Raw genomic sequence first — 22,796 nt, forward strand, 5'->3', positions numbered from 1 at the left:
CCTTTTAAGGCACCCTCTGGGACTGCGCCTCCGTGCTCCAGGTACAGCACCATGCTGCCGCGCCAAGCATGCATGCCACTGGGCAGTCCTCCACTGTGTCCTCATTTCCTGCCCCGCTCCTCTGCTGCATCAGTGCAGGCAGAGATGAATCTTAGCTGCATTTGTTACAAGGAAGTGTTTTTTGACATCCTTAACATGGAGGACCTATAGACAACATGAGCTAAAGCATGTTAAGGGCCTGTTAAAAAGAAATGTGGCTTGTACTGAGTTTCTTCAGCTTGGAGTGACTTTTGTTCCTTCTAGAACAGTCTTCTCTTGAAATGAAAGAGCATTTATCAGGATATCAGCTTGAAGCATGTTGAGGACATTAACCTTAACTGATCCTAGATAAATATAGATTTCCTTGCTAAGCACTCACTTCAAGGTTATTCATCTTAATGACGGTTATGAGAGAGAGGTTCTCTCACCTCCATACTCTTACGAATATGCTTTTGGTGAAGCATATCAGAAGATTCCTTTCCCCCAGTAATGTCTGAGGTGTGACCAATTTAATGTCAAACCTTTAGGAAATACATGAAATAAATGTATATATTAAGAAAGAATTGGTGTATTAACATATCAGTAGCTTAACAATATAGCAAGGACATATTACTTCACCAGAAAAGACGGTGAAACTAATTTTCTGTCTAAAAAGAACTTCTTTTACCCACTTCATTCTACAAACTCTTTCTACATTCTCCCGTTTGTTTTTTCCATCCCGGAATTCTTTCTCTTAGGGTTTCCAGGTGGGGCCTGGAATTACAATGCATTTTCAGACTAAACATTTAGCAGCCCCTGGAGAAAATGGCTGTTTTGGAAGTGAACTAGGGATGTCGGACTCCATGTGGACTTGGGTAGCCTCCTCAAATACAGCTCTACTCCAAACAAAAGATCGGTTTCCCTGGAGAAAAATGGAGGCTTTGGAGGGTGGAGTCATAGCATTATACCCAACTGGGGTCCCTGTCCTCCCAGGCTCCATCCCTGAAGCTCCCTACCTCTTATCACCCTATAGGATCCTGGCGGGAATCTGGCAACCTTAAGGTGGATGCTATGGAATTAAACCCAGCTGAGACCTTTCCCCAGGGTCCACCTCTCAAATATCCAAGTATTTCTCAACCTAGGATTCGCAACCCTACTCACCAGTTATTTAGGTTTCTCCCTTACTAGATAATCTCCTTCCTGAGTTGTGCTGGGCATAGCTCTCTTCTGTTTTCAAAAGCTCACTATCCTTAATCCTTGCTGCTGTTTGCAGGCCCAGGTTGTCAATAATACTGACAGTCCTGGTGTCAAAAAATGGTATGCACTAATGCTTGCCAATAATGTTTTACAGATTAAGATGCATGGCTGTTCATAATACAGATTTCACTACCGATGATGATTCTTGGGAAAACAGTTCTGCTGAATTTGACCAAAGGTTTCAGCCTGGAAGTAAAAGGACCAGCTTGTCCAGATCTGCTTCCTCAACAGAGAAATGCGAAATCATGGACACCTTTCATGGCAAATTCAATTTACATAAGATGAGGTATGTGTCCACCTTATGCTGTGCCATTAATGTTTCAGCAAATATCAGTGACTAAGGGAAAGAGTCATGAAATTGATTTTTCCTTCAGCAAATGAGTAAAGTAACACTCCATATTTTTTGTCTTATCATGCCATTGATTTCCAGGCAGAACATCCAAAGAAATAGATGATAAAATCCCTGCAGATTTATAGCCCCATGTAATACCAGAAGCTAAGCAAGCGGTCCTCTTAAGCTTTTAAAGTTAGTTTATGTGAAGGGAAAACAAGTCTGTATTTTAAACTTTGGTTCATCTTCCCATCATTTTTTTAAAACATATTCTGTGATACCATTTTCATTGTAAATTTAATTATTGCTGATTGAGTAGCCTATTAAACCTTATTTAAGAATCTAGTGTCTGCATTTGTGGTTTAACATATTATTGATCCTGTCCAAATGCATTTTGCCCAATTGGTCTTCCTCAGTGGTCAAAAAATATTATTCCAGGATGGTTCTAGTCTGGAGCCAATGTTAATTATTATTGGCTCCAGATAGCATCCAATTTGTTTTTTGATCAGAAGAGAAGGGTTACATAATGCTAACATTATCCAAGAAAAATGTACCTGACCATGACGGCATGTTACCTAAAATGAGATGTCTTCTTTATATCTTTGTCTTAAATCACAGATAATATTATAAAGCAATCTCGCCTTGATCTGAGTTTAATAAATGACTGTATTATTGTAATGTCTGGAGCTGTTCTGTAACAATATTGTTTGGCTACCAAGGAAAATCCAGCTCATAAATGAAGAAACAGGAACTTAAAAGCGAGTAAAATGAGAATGCAGTAAAGGTCTTCAACAACCTTGCGCAGGTGCAAACTGAAGGCCATTACTTCCTTATTGAGTCAGTCCATTTCATGTTGGGTCTTCCTTTTTTCCTGTTTTCAACTTTCATTATATTTTCCATTGAGTCTTATTTTTTAATGTGTGGTAGTCTAAGTTTAGGCATTTTAACTTCTAGGGAGAATAGATTTCTTTGTACGCAAAGTGCTGTCAAGGAGCAGCCAACAGATGGTGACCCTAGCAAGTGGTTTTCAAGGCCGGGGACTAAGCAGAAGTGGTTTGCTCTTGCCTTCCTCTGCAGAGTCTTCCTTGGTACTTCCATATAAATACAAAGGGATAGCTACTTCCTATTTGAAAGACAATTCCTGGGAGAATCTTCAGATGAGAAACCCTTGCAGTGAGGGGGGAGAGAATTGGTATTGTTTGGTGAGCGGGACAAATGCTGTCTATGTTTCCAGAACAGGCATGTGAGCAGGTGCTGAATGGTTGTTGTTAGCCATTCAGTCATGTCCAACTCTTGGCAACCCCAGCTCAGTGTAGCGGTTAGGAGTGCGGACTTCTATTTTGGCAAGCCGGGTTTGATTCTGCACTCCCCCACATGCAGCCAGCTGGATTGCCTTGGGCTTGCCACAGCACTGATAAAGCTGTTCTGACTGAGCAGTAATATCACGACTCTCTTAGCCTCACCTACCTAACAGGGTGTCTGTTGTGGGGAGAGGAAAGGGAAGGTGATTGTAAGCCGCTTTGAGTCTCCTTCGGGTAGAGAAAAGCGGCATATAAGAACCAACTCTTCTTCTTCTCCTTCTCCCTTCTCCCTCTTCATGGCACAACTGTCATTACAGTCCTCAGTCCTGCAACTACTCCCTTAGCCATGCAACGTGTCCATCCTGATTGCATCCAACCACCATATTCTTTGTTGGCCTGGTTTTCTTTTTCCACTGATCAATCCTAGCATAAGTGGAATGTTTATTTTTGGTCAAAATAATGCTTTCATGAGAAATTTAAGGACCTACAGCTCTTAAATGCGCAAATGCTCCCTCAAAGTTTTTAGGTGATATTTCCTACTATTTGCTGCTGTTTATATGCTGCTTTCATGGTTCATCTTTAGTCTCCTGTACGGTCCCACATGGGTACTGCACACCTGTGAAGGCCAGCCACAGGAAGATTCTGTTGTTAACTTGAGTAACAGAGCTAAAAGAGCTCTGCCAGTCAGAGCTCTAAAACCATTTCCCGACTAAGGGTCACACTCAATGCTTGTCCTACCATCCTAAGACCTGTCTAGAGATCTGTGGGCTGGTGGACCATCTCAGCACACCTGTCTTGTGAACACATTGCCACGATGCCCAGCTTTTCACTGACACCTCTTTGTTAGGCTGGGCTGCCCATTGTCTCAGTGATAGCATGAAGGGTTCTTGGTGACTGGCGGAGACTAAGCCCCATATTAACCTATTAGAGCTTAGGGCCATTAAATATGCCCTTCATTCCTTTGCAGATCTTTTAAGAGGTAAGGCAATGCTTGTAGCGACAGACACCACGGCCGAATATTATTTAAACAAGCAGGGCGGATTGATGAGACTGTATTGAGTAGCCATATACATCTGGCTATGGGCTGTGAGGAATGACGCTCACCATATGGCAAGTCACATTGCAGGGCACCTGAGTGTGATCATAGACACTAAGCAGAAACACAGATTTCACAAAATAATGGTCCATTTGGGACTGATATTTGCGATCCATGGCCATGGTTATTTGTGCCAAGAGGGTTGCGGAGGTCATTGTTCTAAGGTCAGACTACTCCTTTATGAAGTTTTATGTTCAGAGGGTAGTCTTGAGACCAGCCTCACTTTTCTGGCCCAGGTGGTTTCAAGATTCAATCACAGTCACCATCCCCAGTGGAAAGAAAGTTACATACACCTGTCATTAAGAGGACCTTGTTGTCTTATTTAAAATTGACCAAGGGATTTAGAAGGGTTCTTCCATTGTTCACCTGCTTTGCAGGTCCTTCTATGAGGATAGTTGCAGTCTTTAAATAGGTGGATCATTTCTACCATCAGAAAGGTTAATGAGGTGGCATCTGTTGACTGTCCATTGCAGATTAGGGTGCATTCTACTAGAGCTCAGGCTGCATCTGCTGCTGTTCAGAGAGGCGTTCCCTTGGCGGATGTCTGCCATGCTGTGACTTAGTTATCTGATGATACCTTTAGGCAGCACTACTCCATGGATGTGAACATGAGAAGGGAGATGTCAATGGGGACAACCATGCTGCATTCCATTTTTGAATAGACTCCACCTCCTGGTAAGCCAGCTTGATAGTCTCCTTTGTGGGACTGCATAGGACAACAATGACAAACACAGGGTTGCACTTAACTTGCAGCTATTGTCCATCTAATTGTCCCTGAGCCGGCACACATTTCCACCTCCCCCCAGTGAGATTCTGAAAAAAAAATTGTTTTCTTTGTTCATGGCATTGGCTAAGAGAACTAAGGGAAGGAGATGGACTCCTTCTAGAGCATGTGACCATTAGGTGGGAAATGACTGTATTGCTCTGATTGAAAGAGCCCTAACTAGCTCTGTTACTGAGCTAATGAAGAAATATTCTGGTGGCTGGCTTGTATGTGTGTGTGTGCACAGTACCCATCTATGCCTGCACAGGGGCAACTAAATGAACAACAGTTACAGGTAAGTGGCTTCTTGTTCCTAGGCTGATTCCAGCCCATCTCAGATCTTGTAGTGGAGAGATGATAACATAACACTGTGTAGGCAGTGAGCTCTGGATAGGTTATGAGGGGCCATGAAGTTGCTTTAGAAGGAGGTCAGTATAGGTGAATACTTTAATTTCCTTTTCCAGTTCTGAAAAAAGCAGATGGCGTGGGACACACTAATATTACTTTTGTCTCAGTCCTATAAGCATGTATGAGTTGTGAATAGATTAATATGATTTTATAATAGAGTTGTCTTGTTTACAGTTCGTAATGAACTATCACCTACATTTCCTGTCAGGGAGATGACATTTACACAGCCTGGAAGTGTGGAGGAAGAGTAAAATCAACAGACAGATGATGATCTTCTGGTTATTCTATCACAGTCTCTTATCTTGACAGGGGGAGACTTCAAATGTATTTTCAGCTTTAGCATCTCTATCCTTTATTTATTGTGCACATAGCACACTGGCTTGCATATGTCCCTAATTTTGGTTTGGGTGCAGCGACATTTTCATCTTTACTTTGGAATTGCCCAATCAAGGGAATTTTAAATATGCATGTCAAGTTCTTATTGGCCCAAAAAGGAAATTGACCAACCTGCCTATAAATGCAGGATCCAGAATTACGAATATTTATCTTGTGTTTCTTTTATATTTACCACACCAAATTCTGGGGTGAGGAAGAAAAAAAATAATGACCAGTCTTTCAGAAAGATGCTTATGTAGTATGAACATATCTAGCTAGCAATTTTATTTTTCTTTTGTCTAGTATTCTGGGTTATTTCAAGTATCTGTATCCCCACATATCTGTATTTTAGTATTTTAGTACCTGTTATTTTAGTATTTAAGTATTAAATAGGGATTAGCTTGGTAGGTGCTAATCTTTTAGAGGTCTCTGGTGCTTGGCCTTCACCCGGGCCAGTGCCTTTTTGGTCCTGATTCCAACCTGGTGGAATAAGCTCTTGGGAGAACTGAGGGCCCTGACAGAGTTGTCAAAGTTCTGCAGGACCTGTAAAATGCCAGGTCTTTAGGTAAGGCCAGTACTAAGATCTATGGGCACCACTCAGGCTATGCTCTACCACTGAGCGAACTCCTTGATGGATGCGTGCTGGTGGGGGAGGGATTAGGCCAGCTAGTTTGGTTTGGTTATGTTTTGGTTTTACGGGTGGGGGTTTAATGGACCTTTATATTTGATGCAACCTGCCTCGAGTCTATGGAGAGAGGTGGGCTAAAAATCTAATAAATAAAATCAATTTTCATATATTCTAATAGCTAAATTGGCCAAATCTGAGGATACTACATTCTGGACACTGGGCCCATGAATGAACAAGACAGATCTTCCTACAAACCTAAAAAACACCCCAGGTTTTGCAGAAATACCTGAAACTGTAAAAAAAAAAACCCATTGGGAGGTTAGACTTCCATTGATGAGTGCATGTAGCTTTAAGAAGCAGATGCCCTCAGTGACTGTCACTAGGCAATCACAACAGGATTGGTGTTTGTCAGTGGAAGGCAAGGGTAGGAAGTATGGCCTTTTTGAGTGGTGGTTTGGTCTAATTTATCCATTATCATGTACAGTGGCACCAGTCAGGTATAATGAACCAGGCAGCTGGCTGTTTAAATACACTGTGTTGGAGCAAGGATTTGTTGGGGCCAGGCCAGATGATTTGCTTGCATCTGACTTGCATCACTGGCTGCTCTGTTCTGCCCTGGGCACGCTGGGGAACCTTGAGCCACTTACACCTTTTCAGCCTTACCTACCTCACAGACTGGCCATTGAGAGCACCTGAATATCTTCGGTGGCGCTGGTGGCCTACATCCAACCTGGACCAGCTGGCCTTCTGACTGTCCCAACCATCACACAAGGTGAGGATGGTGGCAGCCAGCCAGCCTGAGATGAGGCAGGGGAGATAGAGCCTGGCCGACTAGAGCTCTGTGTGAGATGCGAAACGAAGGAGGTAGATGTACCTGCCTGGCTCAGCCCCTAAAGCATACACTGGCACTCAGCTGAACTCCATGCCAGTTAGAGGGTGCCTGGGGTAGGGAAGGGCCACAAATTGAAGAGAGGGACGAAATTAAAGGTAGGTTGTTTGGAGGATGGGAAGAGAAAGAGATAGGAAACAGGGAAAATATGGGGTCTTTCAAGGAAGGGAAATTGGGAATAGTGAAGGAAAAGTCAATTAAGATTTACCCCACAAGTTCTTGTAAGTTACTACTTGTAAAAGTTAATTCTTGACTGGAGAAAGAATTCCCCAGGGAGAACTTGTCATCTGTTCTAACACACCCTGTCTCTATAGCCCCTAATAGGGATTGGGGAAATAGTGAGCTTTACACATGCATGACAGTGCCCCCTCTAGGAGCAGGTGTCAACATTACATTAGGTGGGTCTCATTCACATACATATTTATCCACAATGGGTGCAGTGATAACACTAAATTCTAGTTTCAAAATGAGAATACCCATGCATTCTTCAAAGTATGGTTTTAGAGAAGTCATTTGTTTTGAATCTGGGATACAGACAGTCCTATAAGGTAAAGGTAAAGGTATCCCCTGTGCAAGCACCAAGTCATGTCTGACCCTTGGGGTGACGCCCTCCAGCGTTTTCATGGCAGACTCAATACGGGGTGGTTTGCCAGTGCCTTCCCCAGTCATTACCGTTTACCCCCCAGCAAGCTGGGTACTCATTTTACCGACCTCGGAAGGATGGAAGGCTGAGTCAACCTTGAGCCGGCTGCTGGGATCGAACTCCCAGCCTCATGGGCAGACAGCTTCAAACAGCATGTCGCTGCCTTACCACTCTGCGCCACAAGAGGCTCTTGACAGTCCTATAGCTGTTCATAAATGCTTCTGTATGATGGTGCATGGCTTTAATTTTATGAACATGAGTGTTTGCAGGATCCCCAGAAAGATTCCTACATGGCATTTGGTATGGTATGACTGAATGTATTTTTCATAGTCCCTGGTTGCTTCCCCCCCCCCCTTAATCTTTAAATCAGGTATACTTCTGTTTCATATTTGAAAGGTGGTTGAGAGTTGGAGGCATAGGGAAATGCTGATTCTCACAGGAGAAATCAAATATCCTGTTTGTTGTTAATTTTATTGTGTTAATTTTCTCTTCACAATTCAATTTGATGCCTAAATTAGTTTAGGCATGAAATGAAATTTCGGTGGCTTGGGGACTGGGATTTTAAAGCCTCACTGATTTCTAAAAGAATCTCGGATCTGCACATTTAGTATAAACTGTGTTACAGAATTAGCTTGTTTTGTACAATTAGGGAGGAGTGTGTGACTCCCATTTCTGGGTAATGGTCAAAGAAAGAAATATTTTAATCTGTTTCTGTAAGATACCAAATGTATGTGTAATCTCAGTTTTTGGAGGTATATATTGTTACTCCTTTTTCATATATTCAGGTTATATATTAATTACTAAAGGCCCGTGCATCTTCCTGACTTGAATTAAAAGAGTCTGACCTCAAGCTAAAATTTTCTAGCTTTTTCCTGTTAGAAAAGGTTTGCAAGATGCTGTTGTCATAGTTTGTCCAGGTGCAGAAAGTCCATTGTCTGTATGAACAAAGTTAACTGTACTGAGGATGTAGCATTTATTAAAGAGTGATTACTCTAGCCTTTCTTGCAGAAGCTACTGTTGTGAATACACCAAAAGCTCTTCTTGTTAAATAATTCACTGATCAAAGGATTATATAGGGAGAGGCAATGTGAACCTGGGCTATAGTCCTTAAACCTGCCCCCCCCCAAACTATGGAGCCATTGATTTCTCTGCTATATTCTCAAGCTAATGGCTTAAGATGCTGGACAGGGGGGGAAATTAATTCCAAAAAGGTGTCTCTTGTTTGTTTGCAGATCAGTGTTTGTTGAGTTGATCTTTTATTTTCTGTGAACACATCTATGCAACTTTAGTATATAAACTTAGAATTTTAGAATATTTCAAGCCAATATATGTGTCGGTGCTGGAAAAATGAGTATTTTTCTTCCTCTGCAGTGAATATTTTGAATTATCTTGGAGAAACCTTTATTTATAATCTTTGGGTTGCTGCCTGCCTTTCTTCATTCTCTGTTCCTACAGAGAACTGAAGAATCCTACTCTTGTATATCATCTTGTTATGTATAGATATGCAAGTTGCCGTCTTGCATGTTGCCCAGGAGAATGAGAAGCAGAAGCATGAATCACTGGCACATCCATTTTTGTCATACTGTGTGAAAGGGTTCTCGGATAAAGTGGGACACATTATTTGTGAGTTTTAAATTCCTGCTTGCTTTTGGCACAGAATGACATTACTATGTCAGATTAGAATTGCAGGACAAGGTCATGGGTTGGTAAATACGTATAAGTCAGGCCTGAGCATGGCTAGTTGCTAAGCTGTTAAAAGCAGTGATTCCATAAGTCTAAGCATCCAAAGGATAATAGGGGAGGGTATAATGCTCTAAGTGCTGAAGTTTATTAATAAAATTACATTCCTTCCTCTACATTGTATCATGCCAGTTTACCAAGATGGGTTAGTTATCTAAGGACAATCACTTTTTGACTTTTAAAGCATTTGCTTAATGGTTTTTTATGGACCCCTTTTGGCCTTTACAGCATCTTAATTTTAATTGTATTTTGAAAGAATGAAGTTAATCTTGTGTTTAATGCTCTGGATGCAGTTTTACAGAACACCATTTTCTACGCGAGAATTAAAACATGTTATAATAATGCTATTATAGGAGGAATGTCTTTAAATGTGACAAACAAAAGGCAGGCAGATAGACAGGTCTATGACTCAAAAGAGCTGTTGCAGGTTTTTGGAAAGATGGCAATGCTAGGAAAATTAGAAGGCAATATGAAAAGAGTAAGGCCACTATGAGATGGATTGACTCAAGGAAGTGCAGCTTTAAGTTTGCAAGACTTAAAGAGGGTTATTATGATAGAACATTTTGGAGGTCACCATAAGTCAGCAACAACTTGATGGTACATAACACATACATACATGATAGAGTACTCCTACTATGAGCAACCCTAGGATAGTGGTGATCATCCCCTAATTTGTCATTTTTATAGGGAAGGACTATGGCTCAGTGGAAGAGCCTTAAATTTACATGCGGAAGTTCCCAGGTTCAATCCCCAGCATCTCCAGTTAAAAGGACCACGTAGTCAGTGATGTTAAAGACCTCTGTCAGCCTGAGTAGGCAATATTGACATTGTTGGACCAAGAGTCTGATTAGGTATAAGGCAGCTTCATGAGTGTTCATTTCTGCTTCAAAGTGACTATGATTTATTTTTCAAATGACAGGAGAGGCCAGTGTTACCAAACATACAAAGCTTGAATGGTCCTGCTTCTAATGTATGTATGTGTGTGTATATACATATATATATATATATGATACAGTACCATGTATCCAACCATATGTAAACTTTGTAGAAAAGGACTTACCTACTTTTCCTTCCTGACCACACCTGGAGTACTGTGTGCAGATCTGGAGGCCTCACTTCAAAAAGGACGTAGATAAAATTGAAAGGGTACAGAGGAGAGCGACAAAGATGATCTGGGGCCAAGGGACCAAGCCCTATGAAGATAGGTTGAGGGACTTGGGAATGTTCAGCCTGGAGAAAAGGAGGTTGAGAGGGGACATGATAGCCCTCTTTAAGTATTTGAAAGGTTGTCACTTGGAGGAAGGCAGGATGCTGTTTCCATTGGTTGCAGAGGAGAGGACACGCAGTAATGGGTTTAAACTACAAGTACAACGATATAGGCTTGATATCAGGAAAAATATTTTCACAGTCAGAGTAGTTCAGCAGTGGAATTTGCTGCCTAAGGAGGTGGTGAGCTCCCCCTCACTGGCAGTCTTCAAGCAAAGGTTGGATACACACTTTTCTTGGATGCTTTAGGATGCTTTGGGCTGATCCTGCGTTGAGCAGAGGGTTGGACTAGATGGCCTGAATGGCCCCTTCCAACTCTATGATTCTATGATGCAGCTCACTGAGCACAGCCCCCAACCTGTTTTGTTCCTGGAGACCAGTTGACTCTCAGCATCAGCATAAAGGGCAAAGTGGGGGTATTCAGGAGAAGGGTTTAATCCACCTAAACCTGTTCTGCTCTTCTGCGACTGCCATTTTGCCAGAGAAGCTGCATCGTTGGATACATGCCACTGTATCTGCGTGACAGTAGCAGTGGTCAGATACATAATATCTCCAGTTGAAATTCAACCAAGGCAATTATACGTAGGTGAGGGTTTAGATGCCACTTAAACAGTGTAAAAGCTGAGCAGTGGAACTCTCAGGCAGGTCATATTCTTTTAGCTTTTTGTACTTTCTTGTCTCTTTAGCTCGCATGCTGCGGGCCAGTTTGGATGTTATGAGTCCAAGGGACTGACTTGTGGACACTGATGCCATTTTAGAGAAGAATCCAGCCACTTAAAAATGCTGAGAAGGCCAGTGTTGCCAACCAAGCAATCTTGTGCCCTTCTCCATCCTTTGCAAGTGGTGAAAGAGCCATGGGAAGGGAGTCCTGTAGCTCAGGGGTAGTCAACCTGTGGTCCTCCAGATGTCCATGGACTACAATTCCCATGAGCCCCTGCCAGCAAACGCTGGCAGGGGCTCATGGGAATTGTAGTCCATGGACATCTGGAGGACCACAGGTTGACTACCCCTGCTGTAGCTCATTCAGGCCTTTGTGGCATTTTTAAATGGCCAACTTCTCTAAAACGGGATCTGTGTTCACAGGCCAACCCTGTGGATTCCATAATGTGTTGTTTGGCCCGAACAGTGTTATCCTCAGCACAATTACACTCCTCCGAGTCTGTTGAAGGCTGTGAGCTTAGAAGTGTGAAATGCTGCTTATAAGGCATTGTAGCTGCCTCCCTCAGAATGTTATGATTGAAATGGCCGGAATAAAAAAAGTCTGCGTTCTTTCTTTATTAAACATTTTCTCCTTAACATTTGCAGGTGCTGTTTAAGATTCCTAAAAGTTTCCGGTCTTTTCATCTTTGTGGTTGTCTGCTCTGTAAGTACTGGGTTTCTAACATCTTGGAATTATTTGATAGTCATTGTCCAAAATTAGAACAAATGTAGAGTCCAGTGGCACCTTTAAGACAAAGTTTTGTCCAAGGCATGGGCTTTCATGTCACCACACACTTCCTGAGATGCAATTAGATCTCTGGTAGTATTTAAATAGGCTCTGCTTTGCCAAATGAAAGTGATGTCAACGTCACAGCTTCCCACCTTCCTTGTTTAGGTGAGCATAATAACCCAGAGACGTAAAGTGTTTTTTTTTTAATTGCCCCTTTCTTCCTGGGATATTTTTAAAAAATCTCTTTTTACTGTTGCTAAGAAAGATCAGTAGACCGAAGAGTAGAATACTTCATGTAATGTTCAGGCAGAGAGTCTGGAACTGCTCTCTAGTTTCTTTTCCCAGTGGTTCCCCTATGTATGTTGTCCAGCATAATATTTGGGATGGGCTATCCTGCAGCTACTTATCATTACTCTGGAATATTGGCTAGGAACACGGAATGAAGACTGCACAGAAGATCTCTTTACATGCTGTTGGAGTACTGTGGCTGTTGTTTCTGCATGGTTATATTGCATAACATTTCGGTAACAGCTCTTAGGAGGAATCCAGTGGGTCAGGTGATGGGAGCTTCCCACCATGACAGGCCCAGAAGGGAGTTACATGATAGTTACCTATCGGGGCTTTCCCCTTCCTATGAGGCTTTACTGGATCAACCTGTGGCTTAAGCATGTGGAATCTGCTTCCTCACTATTCTGGGAATATATGGATGAGATCTCTGGCAACTCTGTGGTCCTGCCCGGGTTCTCATTAATCAGGTAGCCTGTGAGAGAGATGTTGGTGGGTGGAAAGGATCTTGCAAGAATGGGATAGATCTGCTGAGTTAAATTCCAAAGGCTCCATTTTTAGATCTGTTATGGATACGAAGACAATTCCAGATAGGAAGACAATTGATATGAGGTTAGTTGTAAAACACAAAAATTAACAGACAAATGTGCCCCCAGCCTAAGAACATGGCTACAGCTGCAGTGCTAAAAACATTTTATGGGAGTAAACCCCACTGAATAAAATGGGAATTCCTTCTGAGTGGAACAGCTTATGATTCCTCCCTCTTTGAATGTTCTTGCTTTACATGTATTTTTAGAAACTTGAATGAATGGCAGTAGCAAAATTCCTTCCATTGGTACCCATTGATAACCCCCTTTAGCAGAGAATTGCCTTTCACTATTGGAGGAAGTCTTTGTGAATTGGTGTCATAGGTCCCAACCCCTTGCTGATTTCATAGACTTTGCTTTTACCAAGGGGGGGGGGGTTAAGAAGGATAGAACGTGAAGGTGGAATGAGAAGCAAGTTTACATATGAAGCCAAAAGCACTGTTTTCTTTCTAAATAGCTGTAATTCAAAAGTAAATCTCAGACTGCAATGTACATTTAGTACAATTTTCCTTTTTTAAACACCATATTAGTAACAGCAATATGTAGATACAAGTAGCATGCAAGAGGCTTATGGTACATAATCACCACAAGCAGAGTTACACGGTTCTAAGACTGTTTTAGATTGTCCAAGGAGCTCTGAGTTTACATAGCAGTTCAGTAGGTATGAAATTGTGAGGGAGAAATCAGCAACGGGATTCTTGCTTTATGGAATCATGGGAAGCATGTATTGAACTGTCCTCAGAACTTTTGCAGATTGTAATATTTTTAGGGACATTGTTTTAATAATTTACTAATTCACCACGTAACCATCTTATGAACCATCTCAGATTTTATTTAGCATTCATCCTGAAACTGGATTGTTCTGGCAGATGCTGGCGGTGTCACCAGTGGACAGCTACAGTATCCTTTAGCAATTATTTGGTTTAAAAAAAATATTCAGCAGTGCAGTACAGAATCACTGGTAATAGGCTGATCTGAAATGGCTGACTCATTGTTTGCGGAATTAAATACTGGCAGTGATTTATTTCTTTTGAGCTCAAGATATTGTCTCATGGGATTGCCTTAAAGTAGTAAATGAATTCATTTGCAAACCTACTTCCCAACTGTGTTATCTAAGTGGTAATGAAGAATGAAAAAGGTCTGGGTTTACTTTTATCTCTTTTAGGTGTTTCCTGCTTATTTTTTTGAAAAATAAATGGGGTGCAGTCTGCAGTTTAATTTCCAGAAGCATAAGGAGGTATATGAATAAATTTGGATGACAGCATCACTATGTGCTGTCACTACCAGGTGCCAAGTGCCAGCCATTCATTGTAGACCTATGGTTCCTAACCTTTGTTCGGCTCCGATGCCACATTCCTAGTGTCCCCCTTGTACATGAACACGCCCCCCCCCCAATACGCCTTTCCTGGTGTTAGGTCTACTGCAAATTGAATACACACTGTATTGCCCACACTTCTTTTTGGTTGTTGTGCAGCAGCCATATCTTAGTCTGCATATATATATTCTTAGTAAAAGTCATGTGTAAAAGCTACTTTGGGTCCTCACTGGGGAGACAGACAAGCAGACACCAACCTGGATTAAGACATTCCTCAAAGGACGGAGTTGGAGGAGGGGAAGGAGCTCAGCAGGAATACGATCCCATTCAGCCGACCTTCTGAAACTGTTTTATCTAAGAAGCTAAATAGGAAGGGGGCTTTGGTCAGTACTGGAACTGGAGACCACCAGGAAGTTCAGGGTTGTGACTACCCAGAGGGAGGCAATGTCAAGCCACCTTGGAACTTCTCTCGCTAGGAAAATGTAGCCTCAGCCCGAAGAGCCAGACTGCTGTCTCCCTACTGCCCCCCAAATTCCTCACCCTCCCATACAGCCTTAAAATTCACCACCCTCTACTGCCCCCAAATCCTCACTCTCCCCTTAGATCCTTCCACTGTCCCCATGGGCATACTGCCCACTTTGGGAACCTTAGTGTAGACCATGCATGGCTGGGCTCTCAGTGCTAAACTGTGAGTGAATGAGGAGAGTGTACTCAATCTGGAGGCTGCATGATAATGGGGTGGGATAGGGTTAGCCAGGCGGTGATGCCCCCAGAGGCTAGTGCAGCTCAATTACGAGACTGGGTTGTATTACTTTGCTGGAGAGTCACAGAGGCACAGTCTGCACCACGTGGCAAGGCTTAGCACCCCTCTTCCCTGCCCATTCACTAAGTAACATCATAGCAGTGTTTTCCACTCTGCACCCACAGTGGCACAGGACTTGGGAACAGCTTGCTATTTGCATTTGCTGGACTCATGTGGAGTCTGTTTGAAGCACCAGCAGATGACCTTCACCAGAATCTGCAACTTCCATCTTGTCCTGCAGTCTCCACAGAGCTTCAGGACCTCCACTCAACCTAAAGTCAGTTTCCTTCAGTCATGATCTCTAGACCTTCTCTGATGCATGCTGGGCTAGTTATTTCTGTTTACATTCTTGTCATTTGGTATGAGAGTAGGAAGGCAGAAAAAATCCCTCCAAAGAGTCTGTGTTCCTGTGCTACATGGCGAAACACAGTAAGGAAAAAAGTGTAAAACAGAAAATTGGAAGATTTATTTTTATTTATTTAATACATTTATATACCACCCTTCCCCGGAGGCTCAGGGAGGTTCAAAAGAAACATAGGAACATGAACAATACAGAGAAATTGGTAATGATAGATAACAATGGAACAATAATGAACAGTGAGAACAGTAAATTTATAACTGTAATGCACAATGGACCTGTGCTTGGTTGGTTCAAGACATTGAAGCTCATGGACATTGAGGTTCATGGGAGGGAGGCTTGGAAGCCGCGTGGAAGGTGTTGGTTATGGTCAACCTCAACCAAATGGCTGGTGGAGGAACTCTTTTTTGTAGGGCCTGTGGGATTGTTAGGGCCCTGATCTCTGGGAGTTTGTTCCACCAGGTTTGGGGGCCAAGATGGAGAAAGCTCTGGCCCCGGTTGAGGTCAGGCAAGCTTGGGCCCAGTGGGTGTAGACCCACTGTATTTCAAGTACACTGGGACCAGACAGCATATGGCCTTGAAGGTGATTACCAGAACCTTAAGTTTGATCCGGAATTCGACTGGTAACGAGTGCAGTTGTTGGAGAACGGGCTGAATGTGGGACTTCCATGGTGCCTCTGTGAGGATCCTGGCCACAGCATTCTGGACCAGCTGTACTTTCCAGATCAAGGTTAAGGGCAGGCCTGCATAGAACAAGTTGCAGAAGTTTCATCTAGAGGTAGTAGTTTGGCTTGGCGAAGGTGGTAGAATGCCAGCCATGCTACTTTCATGACCTGGGCCTCCACTGAGAGGGAGGTATCTAGGATCATGTCCAAGTTCCTGGCATTTTTGTTACTTTTTTAAAAAGGCTTTCGGCCACAAACTCTGGGATGTGTACTGTAGTTGGTTTGGCACAACTTCATAGATTCCCCCCTGAATTTCCTTTTCTCTTCCCCCTTTTGTTGAATATTCTCATCTGCCATCTCTTACTTCTGCAGTTGGTTTTTAATACTTAGACGAGACTATTGGCTGCAAAACCAGCAGACCATGCCTCCCACTAGACTGACCTTAAATTGATGGAAATTTTCTATGCCCACTAAGATTTACTCTAAGGCTATTTTTGATCACAAATGCATTTGCTTTCCACACTGGCAACAATTCAAATTAAATAGCTTTAGTGTAATTTTCTGAAATGGCAAAGTTGCAGTCCCTTTTTCAGTTTGTGACTTATTGTCTTAAAAGCTCAAAGCATTTACTATAGAAGGTGTTTTGTGCCAGTATTCCTCTGGAGGCTTTTTTTTTAAATGAAGTCCTATGTGTTTGGCTTGTTCTTTGAAAAGCATTTTCAGAACGTTCCATCCAAATATCTGTGCTCAAAAAGGAGCATCAGGAATGAATGAAGGAAACTTCTTTGATATTTGGGTTCTAGGAATTCCCACCACAACCTTGCCTATGTTTTTGGTAGGATCTGATATTCCACCTTATATTATCATCTGATAGGCCCCTACAGGGCTGTCACCACTGGGTTGGGAAAGACATGGAGATCTATTGGTGGAACCTGGGAGAAAGGTGGGGTTTGGGGAGGTGAAGACCCCAACGTGGTCAATGCCCTACAGCAGGGGTAGTCAACCTGTGGTCCTCCAGATGTCCATGGACTACAATTCCCATGAGCCCCTGCCAGTGTTTGCTGGCAGGGGCTCATGGGAATTGTAGTCCATGAACATCTGGAGGACCACAGGTTTACTACCCCTGCCCTACAGCATGACCTTCAATGCTGCCATTTTATCCAGCAGAATTGATCTATGTAGTCTGGAGATGGGCTATAATTCTGGGAGAACTCCAGGCTCCACCAAAGAGAATGGCAACCCTTTTCCCCAGTTAACTGTCTCAAATACTGGGAGTGGACCATTAAGGTATTAAAATAATGAAAATACATTTTTTTGTTACAGATACTTGGTCTATTTTATCATTCATTACTGCACTTCCTTTCATGCTGTGTTCCTAATAACTTCTGCTGTAATCTATGCAAAATTGTTATTTCTATATGGGCACATAGAGGACAGAGGCCTAGAACAAGCTAAATTACCATACGTCGAAGGTAGACAGACTCACAACTAGGCTTCTGAATTAATAGAAAGCTTTATTGGAAGTAGATCTAAACACTCCGACGTCTGCAGCCGCATCTAATCGATACGTGGCAGGCAAGCAGTTATCAATGCATCCTTCCCGCCCAATTGTCCCCTCTTTCCCAGGGTAGAATTGCCCCACTCTCACAGGTGCCATTCAGCATTAGAAGCTGAATATCTGAAAAGAATTTTAAGGATACCTGTTTTGTAATAAGGTATCAGTCATTCAAACCAAATCCCATCCCGTGTTCTTTTTCTTTTCTTTTTTTTTTAGCAAGAGCCATTGTTTTTCTTGGAGAACAGTATCTTTTGGCCTTCCAACTGACATTAAGACTGCTTATTATTTTAATAGTCACACAGGTAATAAATAGCACTGATTGATTTTTAAAAAATGCCCTCCTGAACAATTTTGCTTTAGGCATTCTGTAAAACTGTAGGAACACAGTAGCCTTCCTGATCCTATCGGGGAGGCTATTCCATCAGGGAGAGTTCCAGTAGAGGTCTCAAGGCTACAGGAGGCTGCTGATTTTGCTGGTTTGCAGGCCAAAGGCTTTGCTTAGACGAGTGCAGCTGCTACAGAGGGAACTTATTTGAAATGGTGGTTCTGCAGACAGAAAAGATCCGAAGTGCTCCTTCTCTCACTTTGCTAGGGTTGCCATTTCTGGTTTGGGAATGTCTTGAAGATTTTGGAGTGCAGCCTGGAAGGGTGGCTCCAGGGAGCAGAAAGATGTCCGCAAAGCATAATGCAAAGCAGCCATTTCCTCCAGAGTCACTAATCTTTGTAATTTGGACCTCAGTTTTAATTCTAGCAGTTTTAATTCTAGCAATCCTGTGTTGTGTGGCGGACGCCTTCATAGTTGGAACCACCAGCATAGGGCTGCTGGCTAACACTGACAAGATTATAGATGGGATGAAGAGGGTACAAGCGGGAAGTAAAGGGGGTTCAGTAACAAAGAACGGGGGAAGGGGAGGAGCCTTAGGAAAGTTGAACATGTTATTGTACGTTTTTGTCTTAAAACAATGAGATCTTAATTATAAGTCTATTCATTCCGTGGAGACCAATAGTGGGAGATTTGCTTTAAAATTCAAAAGTAATAGTTAAAATTGTTTTATAGATTATGGTGTAGTGGTCTAATTTAACGCACACTCCAAGCTGTCTTCTGGTTAAGTGCTTACAATTAGTTCTACAAAGGATTTCACATTCAATGTGCTATATAAAGTCAGAGCTTCTAGCTAAAGTGGACCTGGCTACCTCTGTTCTATATGGGCATATGATAGCTTGAAAGTAAAGTTAGATTTTTTTCTTACCATTTTAAGTTTCATTTGTAATGGCTTTTGAATAGGCCATTTCGGTGTAATTATAGGGTGCATTTTAGTCAGATTATGATAAAGGAAGCTTCTGTAATTATGTGCACCTGAAGCTTTTTTGCAGATACAAATTATTAGCTAGATTCATAAAATGGCCTCCAGGCTGTCAAAGTGCTGCAGGCCATTAGGTTAATTAATACAGGTCATCAAACCTTTTGAAATGCAACCATTCAAAACTGAAATAGGATCGAAATAAAGTGGTAACTCATCCAATTACACTGAAAAATGTAGCAGCCACATCCCACTGCCCACCTCAGATTGCAATATAAAACTTTTCTTATGAACGATTTTCTTAAATGATTGCAGTTATAGTCTTGCAGGATTATTAATCTTCTTTGTGTGTAGCAATTCAATTAGAAACAATTAAAAATATAAGGGAATTATGGAAAGGTCAGACAGGAAATTGCAGGGCCACAGGAAAACATGTGCTGTGAAAGACAGTGTGCAGTTCCTAAAATGCGTGTTATGAAAGTCCCTGACATTTAAACAAAAAACCAACGCAGAATCCTGAGTGAGAGCTGACCTATACATTACCTGTCACCTGCTGCTACTATTTGAAAATGTGCCTGACTGGTATCTTCTACTTGCCGCCTCTATGAACTATTATCCCATTCTCCTACAGCACATATGATGGGTTTCCATGCCAGCTCCACCTGTTTCCAGAAACATGATGCTCTGTCATGGAAGCTCTGCATAGAGCGCATGACTGTTGGTAGCATATCTGCAGTTCGGCCTGTTAGTGATACTGTGGGCACCAGGTAGTAGTTTTAATTTACTCTGTCTAATATTGGAAAGCAATCATAGCACATTCTGCTCCGTTCTGTTAACTTGGTAGCTTTAGCACATTAGTTCCATAGCGCTGTGGGTATTATTGGTCGTGGTTCATTGTGTTCCTGTCACAAACAACATTTATTTATTTATTTATTTATTTATTTATTTATTTATTTATTTATTTATTTATTTATTTATTTATTTATTTATTTATTTATTTATTTATTTATTTATTTATTTATTTATTTATTTATTTATTTATTTACTGCCCTCCCCAAAGGCTCACATTTTCAGATTTATATACCGCCCTCCCCAAAGGCTTTGGGACTGGAGGGGGGAAGCATATCTGAAAGTGACAAATAGCATTTGTAAATACGATTTGATGTGTTCTAGTGTAGCGATCCCCAGCCTGTGGGCTGCGGACCACATGTGGTCCTTCGACTAATTGGAGGTGGGCCCCGAAGGATGCCTTCTCATGAGTTAAAATTTCCATGAAAATAAAATGTTCCTTATGTTCATTGTTCTGGCATGTCTGTATCTTATTTTGAAGGGATGTTTAAACATTACCATAGTGTTCAGAGAGCGTTAGGGCAGTGGTTGAGAAGTAGAGGAGTAAACTACCCCCCCCCCCACCGGGCCTCAGTAAAAGGCATTGAGTGGTCCCCGGTGATAAAAAGGTTGGGGACCACTGTTCTAGTGGCTAAGACTATGAGCAGGGAAAACTCACCTCAGCTATGAACTCCCTGTCACTTCAGCTCCCTACCATCATTAGGCAGTAAAACTGAACTCTTTTACCAGGTTAAGGATGGTGTGAAGCACTTTGAACAAAAGAAATATAATGTAAAAAATCTAATATTTATGAACTCCTGCCTGCTGATATGGGGAAGGATAGGGAAAGGAAATGTAACTTATGTTAAATATCTTCCCACAAACTCCTAAAACCAGGTATTGCTGTAGGTTTATTAAAATATTTATATCCTGTCTTTCCGAATGGTTCCCTGGGGTTTCACATGTGTGCTTAACTTTGTACCAAGGTATTGTCCATGGAAGCTAAGGTAACCATGCAGTTGCTAGCCTAAAGTTTAGTGCTTGTGATTGCTGAGGAAATGAGGATGGGCAGGATCCACACTACATTTTCTGCTAATGGAGGGCACTTCCGTCCCTGAACTGAAATTGCCTTCCTGCATCAGCCTACTGATTTCCCTAAAATGCTGCTCCTGAGGGACTTGGGGCCCCTCACAAATGGCATGAGTCACAAATAAATAGTGGAAGACAGTAAAGATCGAATCATCACAGCCAACATTAGGACAGCAAGTCCTTCTCCTATCAGTCTCATCAGAAGTTGAGATGTTTAGTCATTAGCTCCACTATCTTGAAGTCCAAATTCCTCCTCAGTTGTTGCAGTGTAGGAAAAGGCAAGTTGAGTATCCAAGTAGGTTTTATATTAATATGTATACTACTATATATATCTGCACAAATGTTATCCTTAATTGTTTTACTTTCAGCAATAAACTTTACGAATGCTCATGATTCTGCCCTTTTAAAGGTAGAACTAGGAGGGCCATTTGTAGCAGATGTAGTTGGCCAGCGACCGGATGAATTTATTTTAGTTCAGATTGGTCAAGTAGAAGACTTTGGGCCTAAAAGGAGACATCAGCAGCAGGTAAGGTTTTAAAATGCATTCTTTGTTTCATTTTCATAACAGTTTGTTTTAAGTGCTTTTAAAAGGTAAGGAAGAAAATATTAAGATGTCAATCTGTTCAGTCTCATGGGTGGGTTGTCTAGAGGTGGCTCTGAGTTGAACAGCAGGTCATAAGACAATCACCAAGTTCTGGAACCCAAGACCCCCCCCCCCCCTCTGAATGTCACAATGATTGGACCATGGGGTCTTTTTCCAGGGGTTCTGAAAGATGGTGCCCTCATTTATCCATTCTATCCAATGGAGAGACTTCTGCTCTGCCTGTGCCACTGCCCTTGAAATGGAAGTTGGCTGTGGTCTTCCCTTGGAGGCTTTGGGGTGTAGGGAGCCTTGGATAAAGTGGGGACTCCATGGGAGGCTCCTGAGCCTTTGAGGAGTCTTCCTATGAGGTTTCCCATTTGAATGTGAACCACAGCTGCTCTTTGGTAGTGAAGGATATTCTGCTTGCTTCTACCCCAAAGTTCTTCTATCAAGCGATGGCAGCTTGTTGGCATTTTTCTCTCTTAAAGGATTGCAGGGAGCTATCTAAAAAGGCATTGTGGCTTTTCCATTCCTTGGTTATACTGAATATATTCCAGAGTATGTATTTGAGGGCATGGACACACTGAACTTTTTGTATGACCTGAAGGAAATGCCGTCTTTTAAAATGATTACTGGCTGCCTTTGCCATGGTTTTAAGAAAATCTCTATGTCAATGATGCTCATCTATCAGATTAGTAACAGGCACAGTAGGCAGAGCAATCAAACAAGTTTTCATGTCCTTTTACATTGTTAATGATATATATATTTTTTCAGATCTTACACAACTGGACCCTGCCTTTAGATTCTAAAAAAAGTGAACAAATTATTGTGTCTAGAACCTTTGAGATGCTAAACAGGTTAGTCCACAAATTATTTAAAAAAAAACCCCTAGTTAGAAATATTAGTTTCTGTACATTTTGTAGATATTAAATAGTGAATTTAGCCCATGTCTAGGTATCTGTTCATTTTCTATTCATATTCATGTATACGACTGTAGCTGGGCAATATATCCAAGTAGTTGGATACTGTACAGAGTTCTACAGTAGAACTCTCTGAAATGTTCAGAGAGTTCTACAGTGCAATCTCATACAGTTACTCCAGTCTAAACCCACTGAAATAAAAGTACTCAGATATGTTTGCAACAGATATGTTGTGCTGGGTCCAGTAGTGGTGGCAGCAGAGCCTGGGAACCATGTTGGGCATGCTGCCAATAGCAGGACAGCCAAGAAGTTGTGCTAATTTCACAGGTGGTGTAGATGCAAGCCCGTAGGTCATGCTGAG

General features: G+C 42.0%; 1 protein-coding gene across 2 annotated transcripts in view; it reads left to right on the forward strand.

The window, feature by feature from the left end:
* The window catches only part of OCA2 (OCA2 melanosomal transmembrane protein), a 195,156-nt gene that overhangs the window by 44,702 nt on the left and 127,658 nt on the right, over positions 1-22,796 (forward strand). For both annotated transcript variants that reach the window (XM_077343422.1, XM_077343423.1), the window contains 5 exons: positions 1,370-1,561; positions 12,021-12,078; positions 13,844-13,916; positions 21,301-21,458; positions 22,290-22,372. In XM_077343422.1, coding sequence (XP_077199537.1) covers positions 1,370-1,561; positions 12,021-12,078; positions 13,844-13,916; positions 21,301-21,458; positions 22,290-22,372 — 564 coding nt within the window. The remainder of the gene's footprint in view (positions 1-1,369; positions 1,562-12,020; positions 12,079-13,843; positions 13,917-21,300; positions 21,459-22,289; positions 22,373-22,796) is intronic.

The sequence above is a fragment of the Paroedura picta genome, chromosome 6 (genome assembly GCF_049243985.1).
Source record: "Paroedura picta isolate Pp20150507F chromosome 6, Ppicta_v3.0, whole genome shotgun sequence".
Classification (NCBI taxonomy): Eukaryota; Metazoa; Chordata; class Lepidosauria; order Squamata; family Gekkonidae; genus Paroedura; species Paroedura picta.